Source organism: Trachypithecus francoisi, unplaced genomic scaffold, assembly GCF_009764315.1.
Source record: "Trachypithecus francoisi isolate TF-2019V2 unplaced genomic scaffold, Tfra_2.0 Lachesis_group15, whole genome shotgun sequence".
Lineage (NCBI taxonomy): Eukaryota > Metazoa > Chordata > Mammalia > Primates > Cercopithecidae > Trachypithecus > Trachypithecus francoisi.
Genome location: NW_022681460.1, coordinates 9,507,730 through 9,530,195, shown reverse-complemented (window position 1 = coordinate 9,530,195; position 22,466 = coordinate 9,507,730). Strand labels below are relative to the sequence as shown.

General features: G+C 38.8%; 1 protein-coding gene across 5 annotated transcripts in view; it reads left to right on the top strand.

Annotated features, from left to right (window-relative positions):
• Nucleotides 1–435: 435 nt before the first annotated feature.
• Nucleotides 436–22,466, top strand: part of MAP3K4 (mitogen-activated protein kinase kinase kinase 4) — a 131,192-nt gene continuing 109,161 nt past the window's right edge. For 4 of the 5 annotated variants that reach the window (XR_004442715.1, XM_033234280.1, XM_033234278.1 and 1 more), the window contains exon 1: nt 440–790. Coding sequence is in view for 4 of the 5 variants with exons in the window: in XM_033234280.1 (XP_033090171.1) it covers nt 639–790 (152 nt within the window). In the remaining variant the exon portion in view is untranslated. Of the gene's footprint in view, nt 791–22,466 lie in introns of all 5 variants that reach the window. The other variant, XM_033234277.1, reaches the window with a different exon arrangement.

The window sequence follows — 22,466 nt, the reverse complement described above, 5'->3', positions numbered from 1 at the left end:
GGAATTCCGGAGACTTTATTTCAAGTCTTAAAAATCCGAGCTTGTGGAAGGCTGCGCTATCAAGAGACTGGAGTTGCGAGCGTCGGGGTGACGTCCGTCCTCCTGGAAGGTGGGATCCTGGGATCCGGGTGGCAGGTCCCTGGGCGGCGACTCTGGCCGGGCTCACAGCGCCGCGCCCGCCCAGCTCATCGGCCCTACCCAGCGTCCCTTCCAGATCGACTACCGCGCAGGAAGCCTCAGGTCCCAGCTCGCCGCACAGCCCGGCCCCGCTTCACAGTGCCCCACTGCCACCGGCCGGGGCGAAACCGGGCGAGCTGGCGAGACCTGGCTCCGGGACCGAATCGCACCGACACTTGACGGCGCTCCCCGCCCCTCCCTGCCGCCGTCTCCGCCCCCGTTCGGTCGGATTCCGGCGCCCGCCGCCTCCGCCGCCGATCTCGGAGGCTTGTCCCTCGCCGCCCACCGTAGCCCCGGCGCTCGGCCGGTCGCCGTTTCCAAGATGGCCGCGGCGCGCACGGCTCCTGCGGCAGGGTAGAGGCGGAGGTGGAGCCGAGTCACTCCCGCACTTCGGGGCTTCGGTGCCCCGCGCCAGGCTGCAGCTTACTGTTGGCCGCGGCCATGCGGAGCTCCGTGCACGGATGAGAGAAGCTGCTGCCGCGCTGGTCCCTCCTCCCGCCTTTGCCGTCACGCCTGCCCCCGCCATGGAGGAGCCGCCGCCGCCGCCGCCGCCACCACCGCCGCCGCCGGAACCCGAGAGCGAGTCAGAACCCGAGTGCTGCTTGGCGGCGAGGTGAGTGTGGCGGCCGCAGTCGGTCGCTCGCAGAAAGCCGGGCGGGTCCTGGCCCGAACTCGGTCGGGCCCGAGGGCCTCTGCTTCCCGCCAGGTGGGGAGGGAAGCATCCAGGCTCTGCAGGCTGGGGCGGGAGGGGCGCGGTGCATCCTTGGGTCCCAGGGGACCGCGGCCGAGTCTGTCCGGCGACTTCTCCCGGAGTTGCGGCTCCGCAGGGTTGTGCTCGAGCGTGTTGCTAGCTCCCCTTCCCTTGCAGGCTCTCCCAGCTCACCCTTAACGCTGCGGGGGCTGGGAGCAGAGTGCAGCTGCCTCCCCTGCCGCTAGCTTCGGAAGAGTGGCCTCACTGAAATGCCTCTCATCATTGCTGAACGCAAGCGGTCCCTCCCGTCTGCCCTCATTCGAGTAAATGAGACATTCGGAAATCGAGTGCGTACTGGCTATTTCCCCGCGTTCTCCTCCTTCTCTCCTTTTGCCCGCTCCAGAGAGTGCCTGTCATCTCTTCGGTGAGAAACTGCACTTAGACTATGCAGACAGACACGTTGCTTTCCTCTTCTGAGGGCCCCTTACTGTGCTTTAGTGCTAGTATTGTGCAGATTGTTGCTCACACGTGCACATAAAGTAAGGATTCATTTGTCTGAAACTTTGCTGCTGCAGGAAGCTCTAAGATGGAACTTCGGTAACCAAGGCATTTGTTGCTTTTTCTTCCATAGAGACTCTATTAACTTACCTTTATGTCTTTTTTTTTTTTTTTTTTTTGGGAGAACAAACTCACCATAACTGAGAATTTCCCTCTTTTTACGTGCCTGTGTTTGTATGTTCAAATGTCCTCTTACTCCCTGTCCTTTGCATCCGAGAGTAAACTTGCAAACTGCTGCCCCCTGTCCCCAGTAATGAAAATACCTCGGCAGCTCCTCTTGGCATCTTATGGTCTTAAGAGCTCTATAGTTCTAGGAATAAGGCAGTAAAGTGTCCTCTTTTTCTTGCTTAAAGAAAATTCACATCTGTAGCTGTAGTTAGAACTGAACACAGGACCCATATTCTTGCTTGTCATCACTCAGTTGGCCCAAGCAAATTTGTTTTATTTTTATAAGCTGTGAAGAAATTAGTTGCCTCTCTTAATTCTGAGATAGTTCTGGGTACTTTTAAGGAACAACTCTGAATAATGGTACAGGGTGTAATGAGAATTCCTTTGGTTCCTTTTGAATACATCTAGTAGTTTTAGAAATTTTGTCAGAAAGTTTATTATGAATTTGTTAACGGATTCAGTTTTTGAGCAATTTTGATACCTTTTTCTTTAAAATTAATAGTGAACACTTAATGCTTAAAATAGGCCATTGTCTTTACTTCTATTAACCCATTGAATCCTTTCAACAACCCTATGAGGTAGGTCCTATTATACTGTCTTTTTTTTAACAGATGAGGAAACTGAGGCACACAGGTTAAGTATCTTGTTTAAGGTTTCACAGCTGGTAATGAAGAAAGGTCTGGCTGCCAAACCCATGTCTTTAACCGCCATGAAGAATTCATTATCCAAATGGGCAGATCAGAAATTAGAATTCTGTATAACCTACTCTAGAAAGAAATGGAAGGGCAGAGAAATGAAAATGTGCTGCAAAATTGACTGCTTCTTCAGTGTTAAAAAGAAACCTTGATTTTTCTGTCAGGCTTCTGTCTTTGTTATAATAAAAATAGGTCAGGATAATGGGTTTCATCCAACTGTAAGTGAACAGCAGTGTACGGAACAAGAAGGCCTTAGAAATATTTTTCTTAGCAACATTGCAGTTAATTTTACAATAGCAAATCTGTAAAACAGATTACTTGACAAAGCTGTTGTTTTCTCTTTTTTATGTCCTCATTGTCACCAGCTGCTCTTCAATACACAGAACTGACCTCTGACAGAATTACTGTAGATCTTTGGTAAAAGATGTTGCAGGGGCTATCTAGTTTGTTCATTTTTTTTTTTAAACCGTTTTAAAGGAGCTCAGTGTACATGTTCAAAATGTGTGAAATGCCACCTTTTTTTTTTCTCACAATTTTCTTTTGTATTTTATTTCAGTAGTTTTTGGGGTACAGGTGTTTTTGGTTACATGGATAAGTTCTTTAGTGTGATTTCTAAGATTTTGGTGCACCTGTCACCCAAGCAGTGTACACTGTACCAAATATGTAGTCTTTATTCCCTCACCCCCCTCTGAGCTTTCCCCCAGTCTTCAAAGTCCATTATGTCACTCTTATGCTTTGCATCCTCCTAGCTTAGCTCCCACTTGTAAGTGAATATGATGTTTGATTTTCCATTCCTGAGTGACTTCACTTGGAATAATGGCCTCCAGCTCCATCCAAGTTGCTACAGTTGCCATTTTTTCGTTCTGTTTTATGGCTGAGTAGTATTCCATGGTGTATATATGCCACATTTTCTTTATCCACTCATTGGTTGATGGGCATTTAGGTTGGTTCCATGTTTTTGCAGTTGTGAATTGCAAATTGCTGCTATAAATATGTGTATACGTGTGTCTTTTTCATATGATTACTTGATTTCCTTTGGGTAGATACTCAGTAGTGGGATTGCTGGATCAGATGGTAGTTCTACTTTTAGTTTTTAGGTTTTTTTTCGTTTTTTTGAGACAGTGTCTTGCTGTGTTGCCCAGGCTGGAGTGCAATTGCGTGATCTCGGTTCACTGCAACCTCCACCTCCTGGGTTTGATCAATCCTCCTGCCTCAGCCTCCTGGGTAGCTGGGATTACAGGTGCCTGCCATCACGCCCAGCTCATTTTTGTATTTTTAGTAGAGTTGAGGTTTCACCATGTTGGTCAGGCTGGTCTTGAACTCCTGACCTTGTGATCTGCCCGTCTCAGCCTCCCAGAGTTCTGGGATTACAGGCGTGAGCCACTGTGCCCGGCCAGTTTTTTAAGGAATCTCCATATTGTTTTCCACAGTGGTTGTACTAGTTTACATTCCCACCAGCAGTGTAAAACAGTTCCCTTCTCACCACATCCATGCCATTGTCTGTTTTTTTTATTATTTTTAAATTATAGCCATTCTTGCAGGAGTAAGGTGGTATCTCATTGTGGTTTTAATTTGCATTTCCCTGATAATTAGTGATGTTGAGCCGTTTTTCTTACGTTTGTGGAAAATGTGCGAAATGCCACCTTTTAATACGTGGGAGACCAATAATGTGGTAATTTATGCTGCCAGGTTAACTGGTTTTGCCACAGACTAGAATAAAACTCTGTTTGCCTTCTTTGTCACGTACTTTATGTCTGTGTGTCGTTGATTAGGAAGGTTGTATTAATGCACAGGCCTTTTGTAGAACTCAGGCCTGTACCTGTTGGCCTTCAAAGCTGCCCGGCAAGTGCTCCATCGTGGCAGATGCAGCCAGCCCGGCACATCTGCTGCATGTGTGCTTTCCTCCTGGCCCAAGAGAATTATGCAATGACCCAACAACACAAAACAGGTGGAGAGGTGAGAGCCCTCTATTCTAGTTTTATTGCTTGCTGTCAGTTGCGGATACTTTTGTCCTTAGTTTTGATAAAGAATTCATGATAAGGATAGCAGTTGTTATTGTTAGTGATTAAACTTTGAAATAAACATTGCTTATCATTTCTTTTTCAAGCTTCCGGGGCAGTTTTAGGAGGATCCTGAGGTGACTAGGAGAGCTGTTAAAACTAACTTGGAACAATTTACCTTTGTGACCTCTTGGATCCGTACACTAAAAACACAGAATCTATTGGATATTAAGGCTGATATAATGATCTTGTTTACTATAACCTTCCATTTAAAATGTTTATATTAAAAATAGCCTCATTGTTCTCATTGACTTTATGAGTACATGCTGCATAAATATAACAATTAACTTTTTTAAAAAAATGACTTTATTATTTACTTTAAATATTTATCGTAAATTCATTTGAAAAACTGGGTTTCACTACTAACAAACTAGTTGAATGTCATCACTCCTAGGCGATTTGATCTGTCTCAGCTTGAATGTCCACGTTGAGCCTGTGTGTTTCAGTCTTGACCTTCTACGTCACCTGTTCTCCCTGGAGAAGTCAGCTTCCTGTGGCGCTCCACACTGGTGGTGCAGTATCAGTGATGGTTGTGGCTTTAGACCACTGTAATAGTAGATACCATTGGCAGGGATGGCTCTAGGCAGAGAGGAGTCATCAAACAGCAGTGATGGCAGAAACTTCATATTTTCAACTGGGGACTTGTCTCTCAAGAGGACTTTGTGGTTCCCTTTAATTTTCTGTCATTGTTAGAGGCCACTCTGTTTCCTTCACGTGTGCTCTCATGGTGTCCTGCAAATCTTGTTCTGAGCTCTACTGAAATATGGGACTATAAAGGTCTTGCCTGCTCACTGGATACATTTGTTGTAATAACTTCCTGTTATTTAGTAATTCCTCATTCCTTGTGACTGTGATTTTACTCATAGCATTCTGTTGTCTCAGCCTTGTCATTTGACCAGGTGGTATGTATGCTGTTTAAAGACTCTTTAACCTTGCCTATTAGTAGGCTATTGGAAATAGTTTCTTTAAAGAGAAAATGGAAAACATGTGAGAGAAGGAGATTAGCTGAAGACTCCGTAGGTCTTTATATAAGCTGGCACTCCCTTGGCACGATAATCAAGGCCCAGACACTGTGCTTCGCTTCTCAGGCACAGATACTCAGCTTTGTCTGTACACCTGGTTAGTCAGTGTATTCTCTTGCCTGTAGAAAGCCAAAGTATAATTAAGAGATTGATTAGTAAGCATGGTATTAGCAAGGGAAATGAGTTGAATGATCCCACTGACTCGTGTTAGCAGACGAGTGAGGTGGACTTGGATCCCTATCAGGTGCACCCCTGCTTCTGAATGAGAGGCAGTGTGATCCAGACTTACTCTTAGGTTTTTATTTTCTAGGCATCGCACAGACTGCTTTTTTCCCTCTTGTCACAAACTTTCCTCCATTGTTTGGTTTATAGTGTGTTTGTTTTTGGTCTTCAGTCTTTAGAGATTATAACAAACCTTGCTTTTCCTGCTTTAATTTGGGGGTATATTTTATCCTTCTCCCTTTAAGACTTTTTTTTTTTTTTTTAAACCTCAGTGGTACGGTATATTTTTACTAATGGTGAGTCTCAGAGGATCACCTTATTGTCTCCATTCCCCCCCGCCCCCATATTCTCCCCATAATCTCTGCCCCACCGCCTCCCGCCAAGAAGCCTCTAGCATAGTTTCTCAGAATGGTGTGGCAAAGATGTCAGTCGGTGGTGCTTTCATAAAATTCTTTTCGAATATTGTGTTTGAAAAGGATCATGATGGTATGTGGCTTTTCTGGATTTAAATCATAAAATTCAATTTAAAGAATTAGAACCATATCAGAATTCTGTCCAGTTATTAAAAACTGTGTTTTTAAATAATGTTTAGTGACATGTGAAAGTGCTCATGATACAACTCCTTTTGGGGTGGTACCTGAGTATCTATTTTTAAGAAAATTCTCAAGTATTTCGGGTGTATACATACTCACCACTGTATTGAGCAAAAATAAGCAGACTATAAAACAGTATTTGCAGAAGATGGAAGCCAACATTTGAGGTGGATGTTCATTTCATACACATATTTGTCCACCAGCTATGTCTGCCCTACCTCCCTGTCTTCCTTCTACCTTATTTGGGGGAATTCCTCTCTTGACTTAAACCACATGGTACATATTGGAGCTGCTCTCTTCTTCCAGATGCCAGGCCATAGGCATGACATTTGACCCAGTCCAAGCCAATTAGGATTCTTTCCTGGGATTTTTCAAATTGGAGCTGGGAGAGAGAAACGCCGATTTTGCTAAAATACATGCTGAGAAGTCATGAGCCTAGAGCTAGCTTCCTGAAGCTCCTACAGAGGACCTAGTCTCAGACAGTGATGTTAACCCCCAGAGAAAAGCAGAGAGGCTGAAAGAGGTCTATGGCCACTTGCCTTTAAAAAAAAAAATAAATAAATATAAAGAAAGAGATGGCAGTCTCTCTATGTTACCCAGGCTGGATTCGAACTTCTGGCCTCAAAAGAATTCTTTTGCCTCAGCCTCCCAAGTAGGTGGAACTACAGGTGTGCACCACCACAGTCTCAGCCAGTTGCCCTTTTATGCTAGATTTGTCCCTATTTTTCTCTTAATTTGATGTGAGCTAATCTCTATTTGTGCTTAAACTATTGAGTTAAGCTTTTTAAAATCCTAATACTCAGTGTGATCCCATTTTTAAAAGTGTATGTGCATAGAAAAAAGATATAAAGAATACATGCTAATTTTTCCTAAAACTTTTTATGATGAACATGTTACATGTTTTATTTTAAAATAAGCTAATCAGAGAGCCTAAATTCTTAACTAGGTCATTTATAATCTTAAATTTCCTTATGTTGAATTGTTACTAAAAACTGAAATTGATGAGAGTCCATATGTCATATAAAGGGAATATTGTTGCCAAATTTTAAATGATTTTATTTATTTTTGGTATCTGTGAACTGTCTGAGCTGGCTGTAGTAGCAAGCTGCTTTTAAAAAATTATTTACTTCATCTTGGGTAAGAGATTATGTAGATTAGAAACAACTCCAACAGTAACAAAACAAACACAGGACTTACGTTAGGGTGGTCTTTTACATTAATAGAAATACTTAAAATCTAGAACTGTGTTCTCAACATGTGTATTGTGTTAACATGCTTTCCCCATTTTAAGGGGTGTACTTGGAATGTCTGTATTTTAAAAGATACATCATTCCACTGGCAGTGAGTATGGTAGGTGCATTTTTAGACCCCTACAGATCTCACACTGTGTAATCGAGTGCCTTTGCCTTTAAATATTTATTCACTAACAGGCAACAGGACGTTTTGTTTTTGAATTACAAGAACATTCGTGTTTTGCAATTTGCAGACCTACCTCAGCAGTATTGGTTTCATGGGTCATATGGATGCCACGTGTTTATAAATTAGCAGGGAAAGCTATTAAGAATATATTAGGCAGTATATCAAAAGCATTTCACACATGGATTTCATTTCAGATGAAATAAGCCTTCTGTGGAGAAAAGTAGATACTGAGCTTTAAAGCTGATAAGATTTGATGTTTTCGGTGGAAGCTTTTTTGTGTGTGAGCAGGCTATTTGAAGATACTGCTGAAATGTGGAACTTTCTGAATAGGGCTTATTACAGAACAGCTAGTTTAGAGTTGTCAAATTAATAGAAATTGTCAACCTTTTTAGTCTTTCAGTGGAGAACTTTTGGAAGATAGTACATTTATTTAAAATCCTAAAGTCTTTTTATGTGGGAACATAAAAATGTAGATATAGCTTGGTTTTCTCACAAAATTTTTGGAGTTAGTTTGTTGTATGTGTAAGTATTTAGTTCTTACTCAGATAAGGATGTAAACATTTGCTAATACAAGTTCCTACAGACGATAGGACTCTTAGTGTTCATTTCATCCAACTTCCTAGCTGTTGCTTACAGAATTACAAGAGTTGAGCTCTTGTAAGATCATCTGGGCTGCGCGTCTCGTTTTAGAGATGAGAAAAATGGCCTAGAGGGGCTGCAGCTTTCCCAGGTCACAGCTTAGGTTCCAGATCTGCAGGCCCTTCTTCCCTTACCCTTGCATTGCCATGTGCTCCCCTGGTCAAGGTCCAAAGCCAAGGTGTTCTCCAGCCACCCGCCATACATAGCCCAGCTTCAGCTCAAGCCTGTGTGCACAGTTACTTGGCAACCATGGAATGCTGTATTTTCTGGATTAATTGGACTTGACAGGATCAAACGAGGTGAAAGATTTGTTTTCAGAAAAAAATGCAAATAGAAAATATGAAATCCTCTTAAAATTCATCATCCACATTTTTTTTCCCTATGAAACTTTTCTTTCTTGCTCACAGAATAAAGAGCCAATGCTCAGACGTTTTAAGATGTGTTATTTTCAGGGATCCGTCTGTAGATCAAGAAGACAGTAAGATTCTAACTTCTGGTCTGTAGTAGTGGTTTTGAAATTGTGGTTATGGTTGTGACCTACAGTAAGAAATACATTTTACGACAGCGTGTGTGTGCCTTGTAACCAAAACAATTTTGAAACAATATTTGACCCTGCAATATATGATACACTCAAATAATTCTTATTCTGTTCTATTAAAAATTGTTCATCATACCCTACTAAATTGATTTTATTACCCACAAATGGGTTGTGACCCTCAGTTTTAAAAGCATAGCTCTATCCAAAATAAAAAGGATGCTGTTGTACTTTGTACCTTTTCCCTTGAGACTGAATCAGGAGAACAAGTACAGTGTTAAATAGAATTTTGGAGAAGCTCGGCAATACTTTCTTCTTGAAGACAGCATTGTTACCGGAAGGCAAGAGTAAGAATGTATCTATGCTTGTCTCTCAATGTTGTTTTCTTGGCTGCTTATCCTTAAACTACAAGAATTGTAAAGATCAGTTTAAAATCTAGGATTAATTTTAGAGTAAAATTGGGATTGGCGTTGTGTGAGTACTTTAGGTAATTTGTTGATCTTTCTCTGAAATACTAACCTGTGTTTAAAATTTTTCACATAGAGCATTCCTTAAGAAAAAAAAGAAACTCATTTTCCCCTGATATATATATGTATATGTGTGTATATATTATATATGTGTATGTTGTATATGTATATATAACATGTTGTGTACACATATATACACATGTGATATACACATATACATATAAAATATGTGTATATTATATACACATATGTGTATATCACATGTATATTACATTATATACATATGTGTATGTATTTTATCTATAGTATATATGTACACATATGCATACATATGTGTATATTATATAGATGTATACACATATATAGTATGTGGTATATTATATATACATATATGTGTACACATATATAAGAAATAATCCAAATAATCCAAATACTGAAAAATGTACAAAAATGTTTTTATCAAGTTATTAATGATAGGTGGAATCATGTATGTCTCAAACTATGTGTTGTAAATGTTATCAAATAATTCAAACAATATTTTCACATCTATATATTCTGTATATGCATGATGTATATGTCATATGTAAACTGTGTTAGGGTACAGCAGTTTCACTTCAGGTCTTAAGCATTGCTTACTTTAGGGTCCATGTTGGCATTTCCCCCGCTTCCCCCCAGAATAGATGAGGTCCTTCTGTTACGTGTCTCAGAGCCCCTGCAGTTTGCCACTGTTTGTAATTATATATTTGTGCACATATTTGTTTATTATGTTTGCCTTCAGTAAAATCCATGAGGTCTGGGGCATCGTCTATTGTTTTGCTTACTTTTATAGCCTAATTGCTGGCTCATTGTCTAACAGTTAGCAGGTTCTTTGCCGACACTTGTATGAAGGAGGCAGAGCATAGGTTTTGGTAGTAGATAGGCTTTGAATGTTACCTTTTGATAGCTAGCAGTAGGATTGTGGGGAAGTAATTTAGCCTCTGTTTCCTCATTTGAAAGGCAAAAATAATAACATCTTCCTAGGTTGTTATTAAGAGTAAATAATTCCTCTTCTGTAGTCAGTGCTCAGTATTAGCTGTTATTATTACATTTCTATTTTCTTCCTCTTTTTGGACTTAAGGTGAAAGAGGCAAGTCTTATAGTGATTTTCTTAAAAAGCCACCAAATATACATTGAGGCTAGATACTTTTAAAAATAGCTGCAATAATCTCCATTCAAGAAACATGTCCCCGCCAACCACCCCTACCCCCGTGTCTGCAGAAGCCATAGAAATAAGAATAAAGTTCTCTTTTTTGGACCTAGCTTTTCCAGATTCTCTCTTTTACTTCAGTTGTGGTTTATTTGGTATATTATTCCTACAGGTGTTTGGAATTCTGACTGGCCTTTGGATCATCATAAATCATGCTACTAACTTAAGAACTGTAACGCTACAGATTGTGATTGTTTAGGTTAATAGGCACAGCTGTCTTTTTCGGTGGAAATTCTTTTTCGTTCATTTAATTTGTGTCTTTATAACTTGGATTAATTTTCTTTTCATTTTTTTAAATGTTAAGAGGAATAGTTTTCAGATTGATCTAGCCACTGCCTAAGAAAAACGAATGAAATCTTTTCACTTAGTAAAACTAGGTTGATCTAGTTACTGCCTGAGAAAAGTGAATGAAATCTTCTCACTTAATAAAACCAACTTAATCAGTTAGAAATTTTCCTGATTATAAAGGTAACATATATCTATTATGGAAAACTATGAAACATATAAAGAAGAAAATAACCAATTCTAATTCTGCCATCTAAAAATAGTTACCATTAATATTTTGGCATATTTCTTTTCTGTGTATTTTTTTTTAACAGTTTGTTTTTACAAGCTACCATATACCATGAGCATTTTCCTATGACAAATGATGGCAAACTGTATTTCTCTTGATGTATATCCCATAATTTAATAGTTTGAATTTGATAACGTGATATAACGTATGGTTTGTGATATATATGATTCCACATTACAATTAGTGACTTGATAGAAATATTTTTGTGAATTTTTCAGTATTTTGGATTGTTTCTTTAGGATAGCTTCCTAGGTCATAAGATATTTAGAGTTTTAAGATTTTTGAGAGGTGTTGCCATATTTCTTTCTAGAAAGGTATTAAGTTATTTTATTCTTACCAGTGTGAAAGACAAAATGCACTGGATAACTTTAGTTACAAAAGCATATTCTCCTAAATTGTAATGAGGTATAGATAGCTTAAGAAGAAAGGACTCCTTATATATTCGGAAAATAAAACATTAGTAACAGCAACAATATTCTCAACAGAATCCACAGTCATCCTTGATTAGTTCATTCAGTCCTATGTAATTCTTTTTCCACTTGATCTTTAGTTAGCTGTCTCATGAATGTATCTTCTTCTTGATTAGAGTTCTAGAAATCTTGACTCAGTCCACTGGTATCTTCTCAAAGTTGTTTAAACTACATCAAAAGACTGTACTGCAAGGTACCTGGCAAAGTCCTTTTCCGTGGGTCCCAAGACAGCTCTTCTTTGTTGAAGACGGACACTCTGGTCTGTAGCTGATTGTAAGTGCTGTCAGGGAAGCAGCAAGGTAAAACAAAAACCTATCTGTAGATGACAAAATAACTTAAAAGTGGCTGTAGTTAGCTTATTACTATAATTTTCAAAAGTGAAAGATCCAATGAGAATTCATTATAAGAACAAAGCAATTAATAAGGATATTTGATTGGTCGGTTGTTATACAAGACAAGATTAAAGTCATTCCAAAATTTTTTTAAAGAAAATATTTATGTAAACATAAGGATTCTATTTTCAAGAAAGAGTGGCTTTTTATGTAAAAAGTATTCTATAATTGGAATTTTTATAAATTAAATGCAATATCTACTCTTTCTTGAAAATGGAGTTAATCTTTACTGGGAAATAAAAGTGTGTAATATATAATCTTTACTGAGAAAAAGAAGTTTAGCTATAACATGTGTTAGTTCTGATATATGCCAACAATATACCAAGCATATAGTTAAAATATACCAACAATATCAGAGAGAGAGATTATGTAAGTCCGGAATATGTGCCGAACATCTGTCTGTGCGTATTAATGAAACATAGATATCTAAGTGATGTGAATATCCAGTTGAAAACCACTGGCTTGGAAGATGCTAGATTCAAGTTAAACAAGTTGGGACCTAGTGAACATTTAAAAAACAAAACTGAAATTATGACTAGTAATGCTGTGCTTTTGTCTAATATTGAACAAAGTAGCACCAGGACTCTGATAAATAGCAATGTATCGTCTTCAGTGAGAGCATTGACAATTTTCTGGTGACTTCTGTAGCAAGCAGAGTGTGAAATTTTTACCACATTTTACCCATACACATTTAACCTTGAGAAGGCTAAGCATCTCTTCTGACTTGACAACTCATCAATAACAACATGCCAGATAAACCTAATTATTTTCTAGCACTTCTTTTTTTAAAAGGTGAAAGAACAAATCTTGTGATTGTTTTGAGGGGCACCATCTGGGAAATCTCAAAGACAGTTTTAGGTGCAAATGATATTTATGATTTGATTTTGGTAAGGTAAAGTATCGAAAGTTGTCAGATTTGAAAAACTTCAATTAAGATAGGATCATGGGTTACCAAGAAATAATAGTTGACTTTATATTTAACCCAAGTGACAATAAAGATTTTGAAAGTAAACATAAGTGGTAACATGATCATAAAGAAACTTTCATGAAAGAGAAACTTGTTCCTTAAATAATCAAGGACATAATAAGTCAGCATAAACCACAGGAGGTTATCATGGTAAAACAGAATCTTCCTGTCTGTGCAGATAATGTAGATAGTAAAGAATACCTTATACAATCTTCTATTAAGAGCAAACCAGTAATCTGAGAAACATTTGACATTGAAACAGAAAACACAATTTTAGTTTTGTATCAGTATAACATTTGATACTAAAGATCTTTTTAAAAACCTTATTTAAAACCACCAAACTTACCAGTCTTGACCATGACAAATAAAATTCCTTTTCCATGAACCTACTACAACTTTCTGTATCAAAATGAACACATTCATTAATGGACTAAAAATAAGACACAAAAGTATATAACCTTTTTTTTTTTTTTTTTTTGAGATAGGGTCTTAACTCTGTTGCCCAGGCTGGGGTACGGTGGCACCATCATGGCTCACTGCAGCCTCGACCTCCTGGGCTCAAGTGATCGTCCCACCTCAGCCTCCCCTGTAGATGGGACTATAGGCACATGCCACCATGCATGGCTAATTTTTAAATTTTTTGTAGAAATGGGGTTTCTCCACATTGCCCAGGCTGGTCTCAAACTCCTGGGCTCAAGCAATCTGCCTGCCTCGGCCTTGCAAAGTGCTGGAATTAGAGGTGTGAGCCATTGTGCCCAGCTTTAAACTTAAATTTTGTTTAGTAGTCAGTGTTTTAGTACTCAGGAATGGTCTGGGCATCTAATGAATACCCATTGATTAAGTCAATTATTAGAAGTTTCAAATTACCTGGAGACAGACCTTCGAAATTATCTTCAAGCCGATGTGATTATTGAAATAAAGTTTGTCAGATAATGATTAAATTTGGTTAAATAGAAATTTACCTTTTTTAGAATCTTAAGCATTAAGTAGTAGTAATGTTAGCTTATTTGATTAATAAACCTGTATAAGTTTAGGAAGGACATTCACCAGTAGAATAAAAATCTGTGTATATATTTAACACACTGATAAGTCAGAGAAGACATAACTGTTTTTTTGTTTTGTTTTGTTTTTTGAGACAGTCTTGCTCTATTGTCCAGGTTAGAGTGCAGTGGCACTATCTTGGCTAACCGCAACCTCCGCCTCCCAGGTTCAAGCAGTTCTCCTGCCTTAGCCTCCCGAGTAGCTGGGATTACAGGTGCCTGCCACCGTGCCTGGCTGATTTTTGTATTTTCAGTAGAGACGGGGTTTCAGCATCTTGGCCAGGCTGGTCTCGAATTCCTGACCTCATAATCCGCCCACCTTGGCCTCCCAAAGTGCTGGGATTACAGGTGTGAGCCGCCGTGCCCGGCCCACATAGCTGTTTTATTAAACTAACAATATAAATAGTATCAGTTGCTAAAGGTTTACCTAAATTGTGTGAATTTGAATTCTTAAACTGTTTCTGAGTTAGTTTCCATGATCTGTGTCTTCTTTTTTCTCACATTGAATTAAAGGTTCAATTTCCTTGACTTCTGAGCATTTTAGGACTATTCAATTTATAGAAGGACAGCTGGCCTTCCGTATCTGTGGGTTCTGCATCTATGGATTCAACCAACTGCAGATCGAAAGTATTCAGAGTAAAATTGCTTCTGGGTTGCACATGTATAGACTTTTTAAATTCTCGTTATTATTCCCTAAATAATTCAGTGTAATAATCGTATATATAGTAATTATGTTGTATTAGGTATTATAACTAATCTAGAAATAAAGTATATGGGAGGATGTGCATAGGTTATATGCAAGTACTGTCATTTTATATCAGACGGTTGAGTATCCCAGATTTTGTTTTTCCAAGGGAGGTCCTAGAATCAATCCCTCATCGATGCTGAAGGATGGCTGTACTTCTCTGCGAACCAGCCAGAATTGAGCTCTCTCCTTTAAGGGATTTTGTAGCTTATTTGAGAATATCACCTAGAGGTAGGAGAATATACAAACTATACACTCACATAATGAGAGGTAAAGGCCTTTCATAGTTACAGACAAACATACAGACACAGAGAGAACACAAAGAGAAAGCCTATATATTCAATTTTAAAATTTTAGTCATGGATCAAGCATATGCAAATGTAACATTCCCCAGTCCCGAGATCTGCTTCTTGGTGGTCATGAAATTCCTAATTTATTTGAGCTCAAAGTAAACAAACAGAAAAAAATAATCAGGTTCTCTGTCATCTTTCTCCTAACAAAAAAAAATCCCTGTTATAACCCATTCGTGTATGGAGATTGACAGACTGTAAAATCAAAGTATCCGGCAGCAGAAATAAAGCACATCTGAGTAAAAATCAGTTCCGTACTGTGCTGCGGATGAGCAAGGTCCAAAGCACAGGACCAGGAGTTGGACTCGTTATTGTGTCCCCAGGTCGCAGGCCAGAAACAAGGCACAGGGGAACCGAGAGGCCTTGTTACCTGGGTGGAGTCAACAGGGATCCGAAGGCAAGGTCTTCGTCCTGCTTGAGGCCTGGCATCAAAACAAAGGAAAAATGCAGTGGACAGTTAAGGAGACGATTTTATTCGGGATATTACAGTGGGGAAGGACATTCACTAATGAGGAATGTCTTGAAGAGGAGGGAGAAAAGTAGGGTTTTATAAAACATGGGAATTACTGAGGAAGATTGAGGGGCTCATTTTACAACATGCAAGGGCATGGTGGTCCTTTGAGTTAGCCATTTCTTGGAACACAGAAGGTGGAAGGATTTCCTATCTGTTGCTCTCTTAAGGAGCACAGGGCTCAGATAAAGTTAAACAGTTGTCTCAAGTGATGGGTGTGTAAGTGCCCAACTCAGTCTGTCCTTTATAGCATTGAATATTTTCATTTGTATCAAATAGTTTGAAGTAATTAATTTTAAATACCCAGACATGATCCTGTAGAGCTTCTGAAAATCTGTAAATAAAGGTTTTTCTCCTTTTTAAAAAAATTGCTTTGGTTCCTATTTGGTGCTTCTGCTCTTTAACAGACTTTGTTTCTAGTGGTCATGCTTATTTAACTTATAGCTATTGAGCTTTTCGAGAGTAATATTTCATTAAACATAAAAGGCTATCACTTGTAATATGCATCAATAAATTTTATATGTCACTAAGGAAAAACTGCAATGAAACAATGACAGTGCTTTTTTATATCAGTTATAGGGTACAGTGAAATATCAGAGATGTTAAAATTAGGGGAAAACGTGTTTTAAAATGAATGAAATATGGCCTTGACTCTTGCTTCTAATTAAACTTTTAATGTGATAAATATGGTAAGGCATAGCTATTGTCTTCTATAAAATTCTGGTAAACCCATAAAGAGTAGAAAGAAGGTAGGAAGGCAGAAAGTGGGATAGAGTGGAAAGTGGGATGCAGTGATGATATTTATTACATAATATTTGATGTAACTTCAGTCTACCAGTAGGAACCTTTGTTGGGTAGAAGCTGCATACTCACTTTTACTGGGTGTTTTCTGGTATTTCTCTTCTAGGAAGCTGTTTGTGATCTTAATTTAACCAGTCTTTTGTTGGACTTTAGGATGTTTCTGTTTCTTTTGCTGTTATGAACAAGGTTAAAAGCATTGTTTTTAGCTCAATCTTTATGTCTATTTAAGATGTTTTATTAGAGTAAAATCCTGGAAATATAATTACTGTATCAAAGTGTGTGTGTGTGTGTATAAATATGTGTAAAATTATAATCCATTTTATTCTTTACAAAATTTTACATACTGAATTTTATGTATAATGGGCGGAGCTATGTAAACGTTGACATAATGTGGTAATAGATGAAACAGGAGCGGGCAGTTGACCATTTATGTAGGACCTTGTAGGTTCCCCTCTACTTTGTGTTTAAATTTTTGTATGATATTTATTGTTACATAATTTATCAAAGACGTATTTGTGTATATTACATGTGTAGCCTGATAAATTGTCCAAAAGTGAATATAGCGTTACAAAGTTTACCTAAGTGAAGAAATAAAATGTGAGCAGCATCCTGGAAAATCTCTTCCTACTTCCTACACACACTACCCTTTCTTTCCTCATTCTCCTGATGTTTACTGATACTTTACATCTACTACTTTCACTCAGCATGGTGCTTGTGAGGTTCATCTATGTTGTTTTGGTGACAGTGGTGGTTCTTTCATTCTTGCTACTGTAAAATACTTGTTACTGTAAAATGTGTAACATTTTGCTCAATGGGTATAATGTTTATACCCATTGTATAAATGTATCATGGCATATTCATTGTTTTAAACCATCTGAACCTTTTTTTTTTTGAGATAGAGTCTTACTGTCACCAGGCTGGAGTGCAGTGGCATGATCTCGGCTCACTGCAACCTCCGCCTTGCAGGTTCAAGCGATTCTCCTGCTTCAGCCTCCCGAGTAGCTGGGACTACAGGCGTGTACCACCACACCCAGCTAAGTTTTGTATTTTTAGTAGAGAAGGGGTTTCACACCTGTTGGCCAGGATGGTCTCTATCTCTTGACCTCATGATCCACCCGCCTTGGCCTCCCAAAGTGCTGGGATTACAGGCGTGAGCCACTGCGCCCAACCTGAACCATTTTTAAGGGTACAGTAGTGGTGTTGTTAAGTACATTTATTTACACTATTGTGCAACAAATCTCCAAAACTCTTTTTATCTTGCAAAACTGAAACTCTATACCCGTTAAAGAACTCCCCATCTACCCCAGTAAGCACTGTTCTACCTTACAGTTTCATGAATTTAACTACTCTGGATATCTCATGTAAGTGGAATCACACAGTATTTGTCTTTTGCTGATTGTTTTATATCACTTGGTGTAATTTTCTTAAGGTTCATCCATGTTATAGGGTGTCAGAGCTTTCTTCCTTTTTAACACTGAATATTATTCCATTGTGTGTACATATCATACTTTATCCATTCATCCATTGATGAACACTTTGGTTGCTTCTATCTTTTGGAATATGTGCATTTAAAGAAATCTTTGAAATGCTCTTCAGAATATTTGTGTCAGTTTCCACCAGGAATATATGAGTTTATTCTTGACATTACAATAATAATTTTTAAGTCTTTGCTAGTTTGATAAGTTGAAAAACCCTGAGAACACATGGACACAGGGAGGGGAACACCACTTACTAGGGCCTGTTGGGGGAAGGAGGTGGCGGGGGAGAGCACTAGGGAAAAGAGTTAATGCATGCTGGGCTTCATACCTAGGTGATGGGTTGATAGGTGCAGCAATCCACTATGGCACATGTTTACCTGTGTAACAAACCTGCATGTCCCGCACGGGTACCCTGGAACTTAAAAAAAAAAAAAAAGCTCTTAGTTTTAAATTCTTGCATTTTAAATTGTTTGTGAGGTTGAATGTTGTTTTATGTCTCTCAGCTATTTACGTTTCTCCCTATTATATTTTAAAAATTATTCATATATCCTCTTGACTGTACTACTTGAGAGTGGTAACTGTTATCATAGGTATTCCATTTATCTCTAAGTGCCTGGTACTATATGCACCACATGAGATGCACAGGATGTTTGGTAAATAAATCAGTAACTTTCTTTGTTGACCTGTTAGAACCTCATAAAATTGTATCCTTATAATGTTTTTTGGTTTGTTACAACTTGTTTTTAAAGTATTTCTTAAATAGTTACATAATAAATAATCTCAAGTAATATTTGTTAGAAATTATCCAATTATCCCTATTTTAGGCTAATAAAAATGTTTATTTTTAATTAAATTTCTTGGGTCAATACAATATAGTGTATGTGTTTTGTTTTTTAAAATGGTTTTTAAAAAGTTCACTTAAAAATCACGTTATTCCATTAAATTTTGTTTTCCTACTTAGTCCAAGTTTATTGCACAATTGCCTACTCTTTATGTTTGTTTAATCAGAGCAGATAAGCTTGACAGTGTTACTAAGCCTAGGTTGAGAATCATTACTAATCACTTCGTTATATTTACTATGACTAACCCCTGTTAAATACTCAAACACTGATAGTTTAAGAAGTTTAAAGAAGAATTTATCCTTCTACCTGCAGATATCTGATAGAACCTACTTGTAGGTTGCAATTTTATGCAATTTTTGAATTCACTACTCTGGAAATTTTGAGTTAAGGTTAATTAATTGAAGGCTGTGAGATTATTTTTATTGTGTATAGCTTTGGGTGTGGTTTTTTTTTTCTGTCTTTTATTCCTCCGAGTGTTAGAAATGTATGATCCTTAGAGTACCATAAGGCAGTCACTGAAGAAAGAACTGTACCACCTCTGGTGCTTTTGCTTTAGACACTTCATTGGTGTGTAATTCTCAAAATTCTTGTAAGGAGAGTGAATAAATGAAGAGGACAGCAGAAAGAAAGGTGGGAAGGAGTTAGGGATGACAAAGAAAGAGAAGGTGGGGAGAAAACAAGGTCCTGTGTTACTTCAAATGACATTCATGTCCTAATAGGCTCATGAGAGGGACGTCTGATGAGGAGTTTGAAAGTAAAATGCTTTTAAGGAAAGTTTCTCTGGTAGAGTAAACCCAAACGACTCTTTTAATGCAACGGTTCCTAAACAGGCATTGAAGTTACCAACCTCCATGCAGGTAAATTGATAAAATGAGTGTGGTGACTTTTTTTCTATAAAGTTAAATTAATTTTTCAGGATTAAATGATGTTTTTTGGGAAACAGTGGTGACAGTAGATTTTAGGTATTTTCGGTGTCTGAGTAAAATGGTGGCAGTCTTGTATTGGTTGCCTTTCAACCCCCTCTCCCCTCTTCACACACTTAATTTTAGGTATGTCTTGAACAGAAATAAAGAATTTAAAAACTGTTTCTTTATACTCAATTATCTGAAGAAGTACGATGTCAGAAGTAAGTGAAGGAAAATGCTTCTGGAAATGCCAGAAACTGTCATGAAACTTAACCCCAGAACTGAGCTTTTATTTTGCGAAGGAAGCCCTTAGAGGTTTATTTGGCTCTTTGAATATCTGAGTGTTGTTTAACAGAGAACCAGAGGAGGAGTATGTGTGTATTGAGGAACAGTTACTAAAAAGGGAGAGCAGTTAGCCTGACTAGGTGAATGCAATAGTAAAGCTTGACTGTACTGACGCGTAGTCAGTAGTAGCTCACTGCTGCGGTCCATCCTACCCATCTGGTTTATTCCTTTCCTGACAGACTCATTCATGCATTAAGTGCTGGCTGTGTATTAGGCAGTGCTAGTGCTAGACCATGGGGCCCCAGCGGTGAATGAAATTGTTATGGTCTCTGCCTAGTGACTGGGTCCTTTGAGAACCTTGATTAGGCCCAGAGAGCTTTTTGAGTTGGCGATCTCCCCACCCTCAGATTTAGCTGCAATTAGGGTGGCCACGCATTTCAGTTCGAGTCCACATTCATGAAGAGGCCTTAACTTGCATCCCTACACCAGTTTGCCACTCAGCAATAGCCAAGTGTGAGGCTTCTTTAAGCTTGAGATCCAGGCCCACTAGTCGTGCTGAACCCCTTGCCTCTGAGAATTTAGAGTCTTAATTCACTGAACATCTTCCTAGTTCCTGAACATTCTCTGTTCTTTCTTAGCTTCATTCTTTTGTGTGGGTTGGTTCCTATGCGTCAGTTGCCCTTTCCTCTATTTTCTTTTGAAATCATTTCAAGTGGTGTTTCTCTTGGGAATATTCCTGTACTCCCCAGCCAGATACTCTTTTTATTATACAAATCATAATCTAAAGCATCCCCTGCCTTCAGAGAATTTATAAGCTAGTTGGAAAAGATATAAGATGATAGAAACGATAATTCATGGTCTGGTGCAGAACTGTAATAAATTGACATCTATAATCTATATGCTATCATTCAAGTGGCATAACATGTTGCTTTATATAATTATTACAAGATCTTATAAAATAGACATGCATTTTCAGATAAGGGAGGTGAGCCTTTAAGAGATGTATTAGTGCAGAATACCAGGAACCTGGTCTCAAATCCATATTTGTGACTCTATTTTATATGTTATTTCCTTAGACATAAACGGGAAAAGACGTTGTGGAAGATTTAAATAATAGTTTATTACGGCAGTAAGAGAGATCACAGGAATCATTAATTGCTGAGTAAACTATGCAGGGATGGGAGGAGGTCCTTTAGGCTGAGGTGGGAATGATATCTAAATGTACTGTGAGCATTTGCCATGTTAATAAAAATATTGTAACATCATTTAAAAATGGTCCCATCATATTTCATTTTATGATTATACCATAAAGCTGGAAGTTACTACCAGTTTCTTCTTCTAGACAAAACTGCAGTAAACCTCTCGGTACATACCACAAGCTTTTCTGGCTGCTCTCTTTTTTTTTTTTTTTTTTTTTTTTTTTTTTTTTTTTTTTTGAGACGGAGTCTCGCGCTGTCACCCAGGCTGGAGTGCTGTGGCCGGATCTCAGCTCACTGCAGGCTCCGCCTCCCGGGTTCACGCCATTCTCCTGCCTCAGCCTCCGAGTAGCTGGGACTACAGGCGCCGCCACCTCGCCCGGCTAGTTTTTTGTATTTTTAGTAGAGACGGGGTTTCACCGTGTTAGTCAGGATGGTCTCGATCTCCTGACCTCGTGATCCGCCCGTCTCGGCCTCCAAAGTGCTAGGATTACAGGCTTGAGCCACCGCGCCCGGCCTCTGGCTGCTCTCTTAAAATAATTTCCTGAAAGTAGAATTTGAAAGAATTTTGAACATTTTTAAAGGTTTTAATATCACAATAATTTCCTCTGGAAAGGCTGCACAAATGTGTATAGGTCATATTAGTGCTTACCTTACTGTATTCTTTCTAGCTTGGAGTATTACTAAGAACTGTTTGCTAATTTCATAGGCCAGAGAGAGTTATCTTGTTTTAATTTGGGTGTCTGGTTATTAGCATAGGTGAAACAGTTTTCGTGTTTTATTGCTATATAAATTTATTTTGTGAATTGTCTTTTTGTTTGCTCATTTTCTTGTTGGTATTTTGCAGCTTTTCTTAATGAGCCTTTTATAAATTTAAGACACTATCCTCAGTTTAACTTTTAATATGGCTTAGGTAATTTTTTTATACATATATAGAAGACTTAAGCATTCTTTTTTTTTTTTTTTTTTTTTGAGACGGAGTCTCGCTCTGCCGCCCAGGCTGGAGTGCAGTGGCCGGGTCTCAGCTCACTGCAAGCTCCGCCTCCTGGGTTACGCCATTCTCCTGCCTCAGCCTCCCAAGCAGCTGGGACTACAGGCGCCCGCCATGTCGCCCGGCTAGTTTTTTGTATTTTTTAGTAGAGACGGGGTTTCACCATGTTAGCCAGGATGGTCTCGATCTCCTGACCTCGTGATCCGCCCGTCTCGGCCTCCCAAAGTGCTGGGATTACAGGCTTGAGCCACCGCGCCCGGCCGACTTAAGCATTCTTATAGTTAAATCTTTCCCTTTAAGTTTTCTTTCATTTGTTTAACACTAGAAACCCCAACACATGAAATTAAGGGAAATAATTTCAGGTTCATTTTCTAGCAAAATAAATGATGCAGGGCAGGCAAGCCCAAAAGTGGGGTTTAGCCCGTGG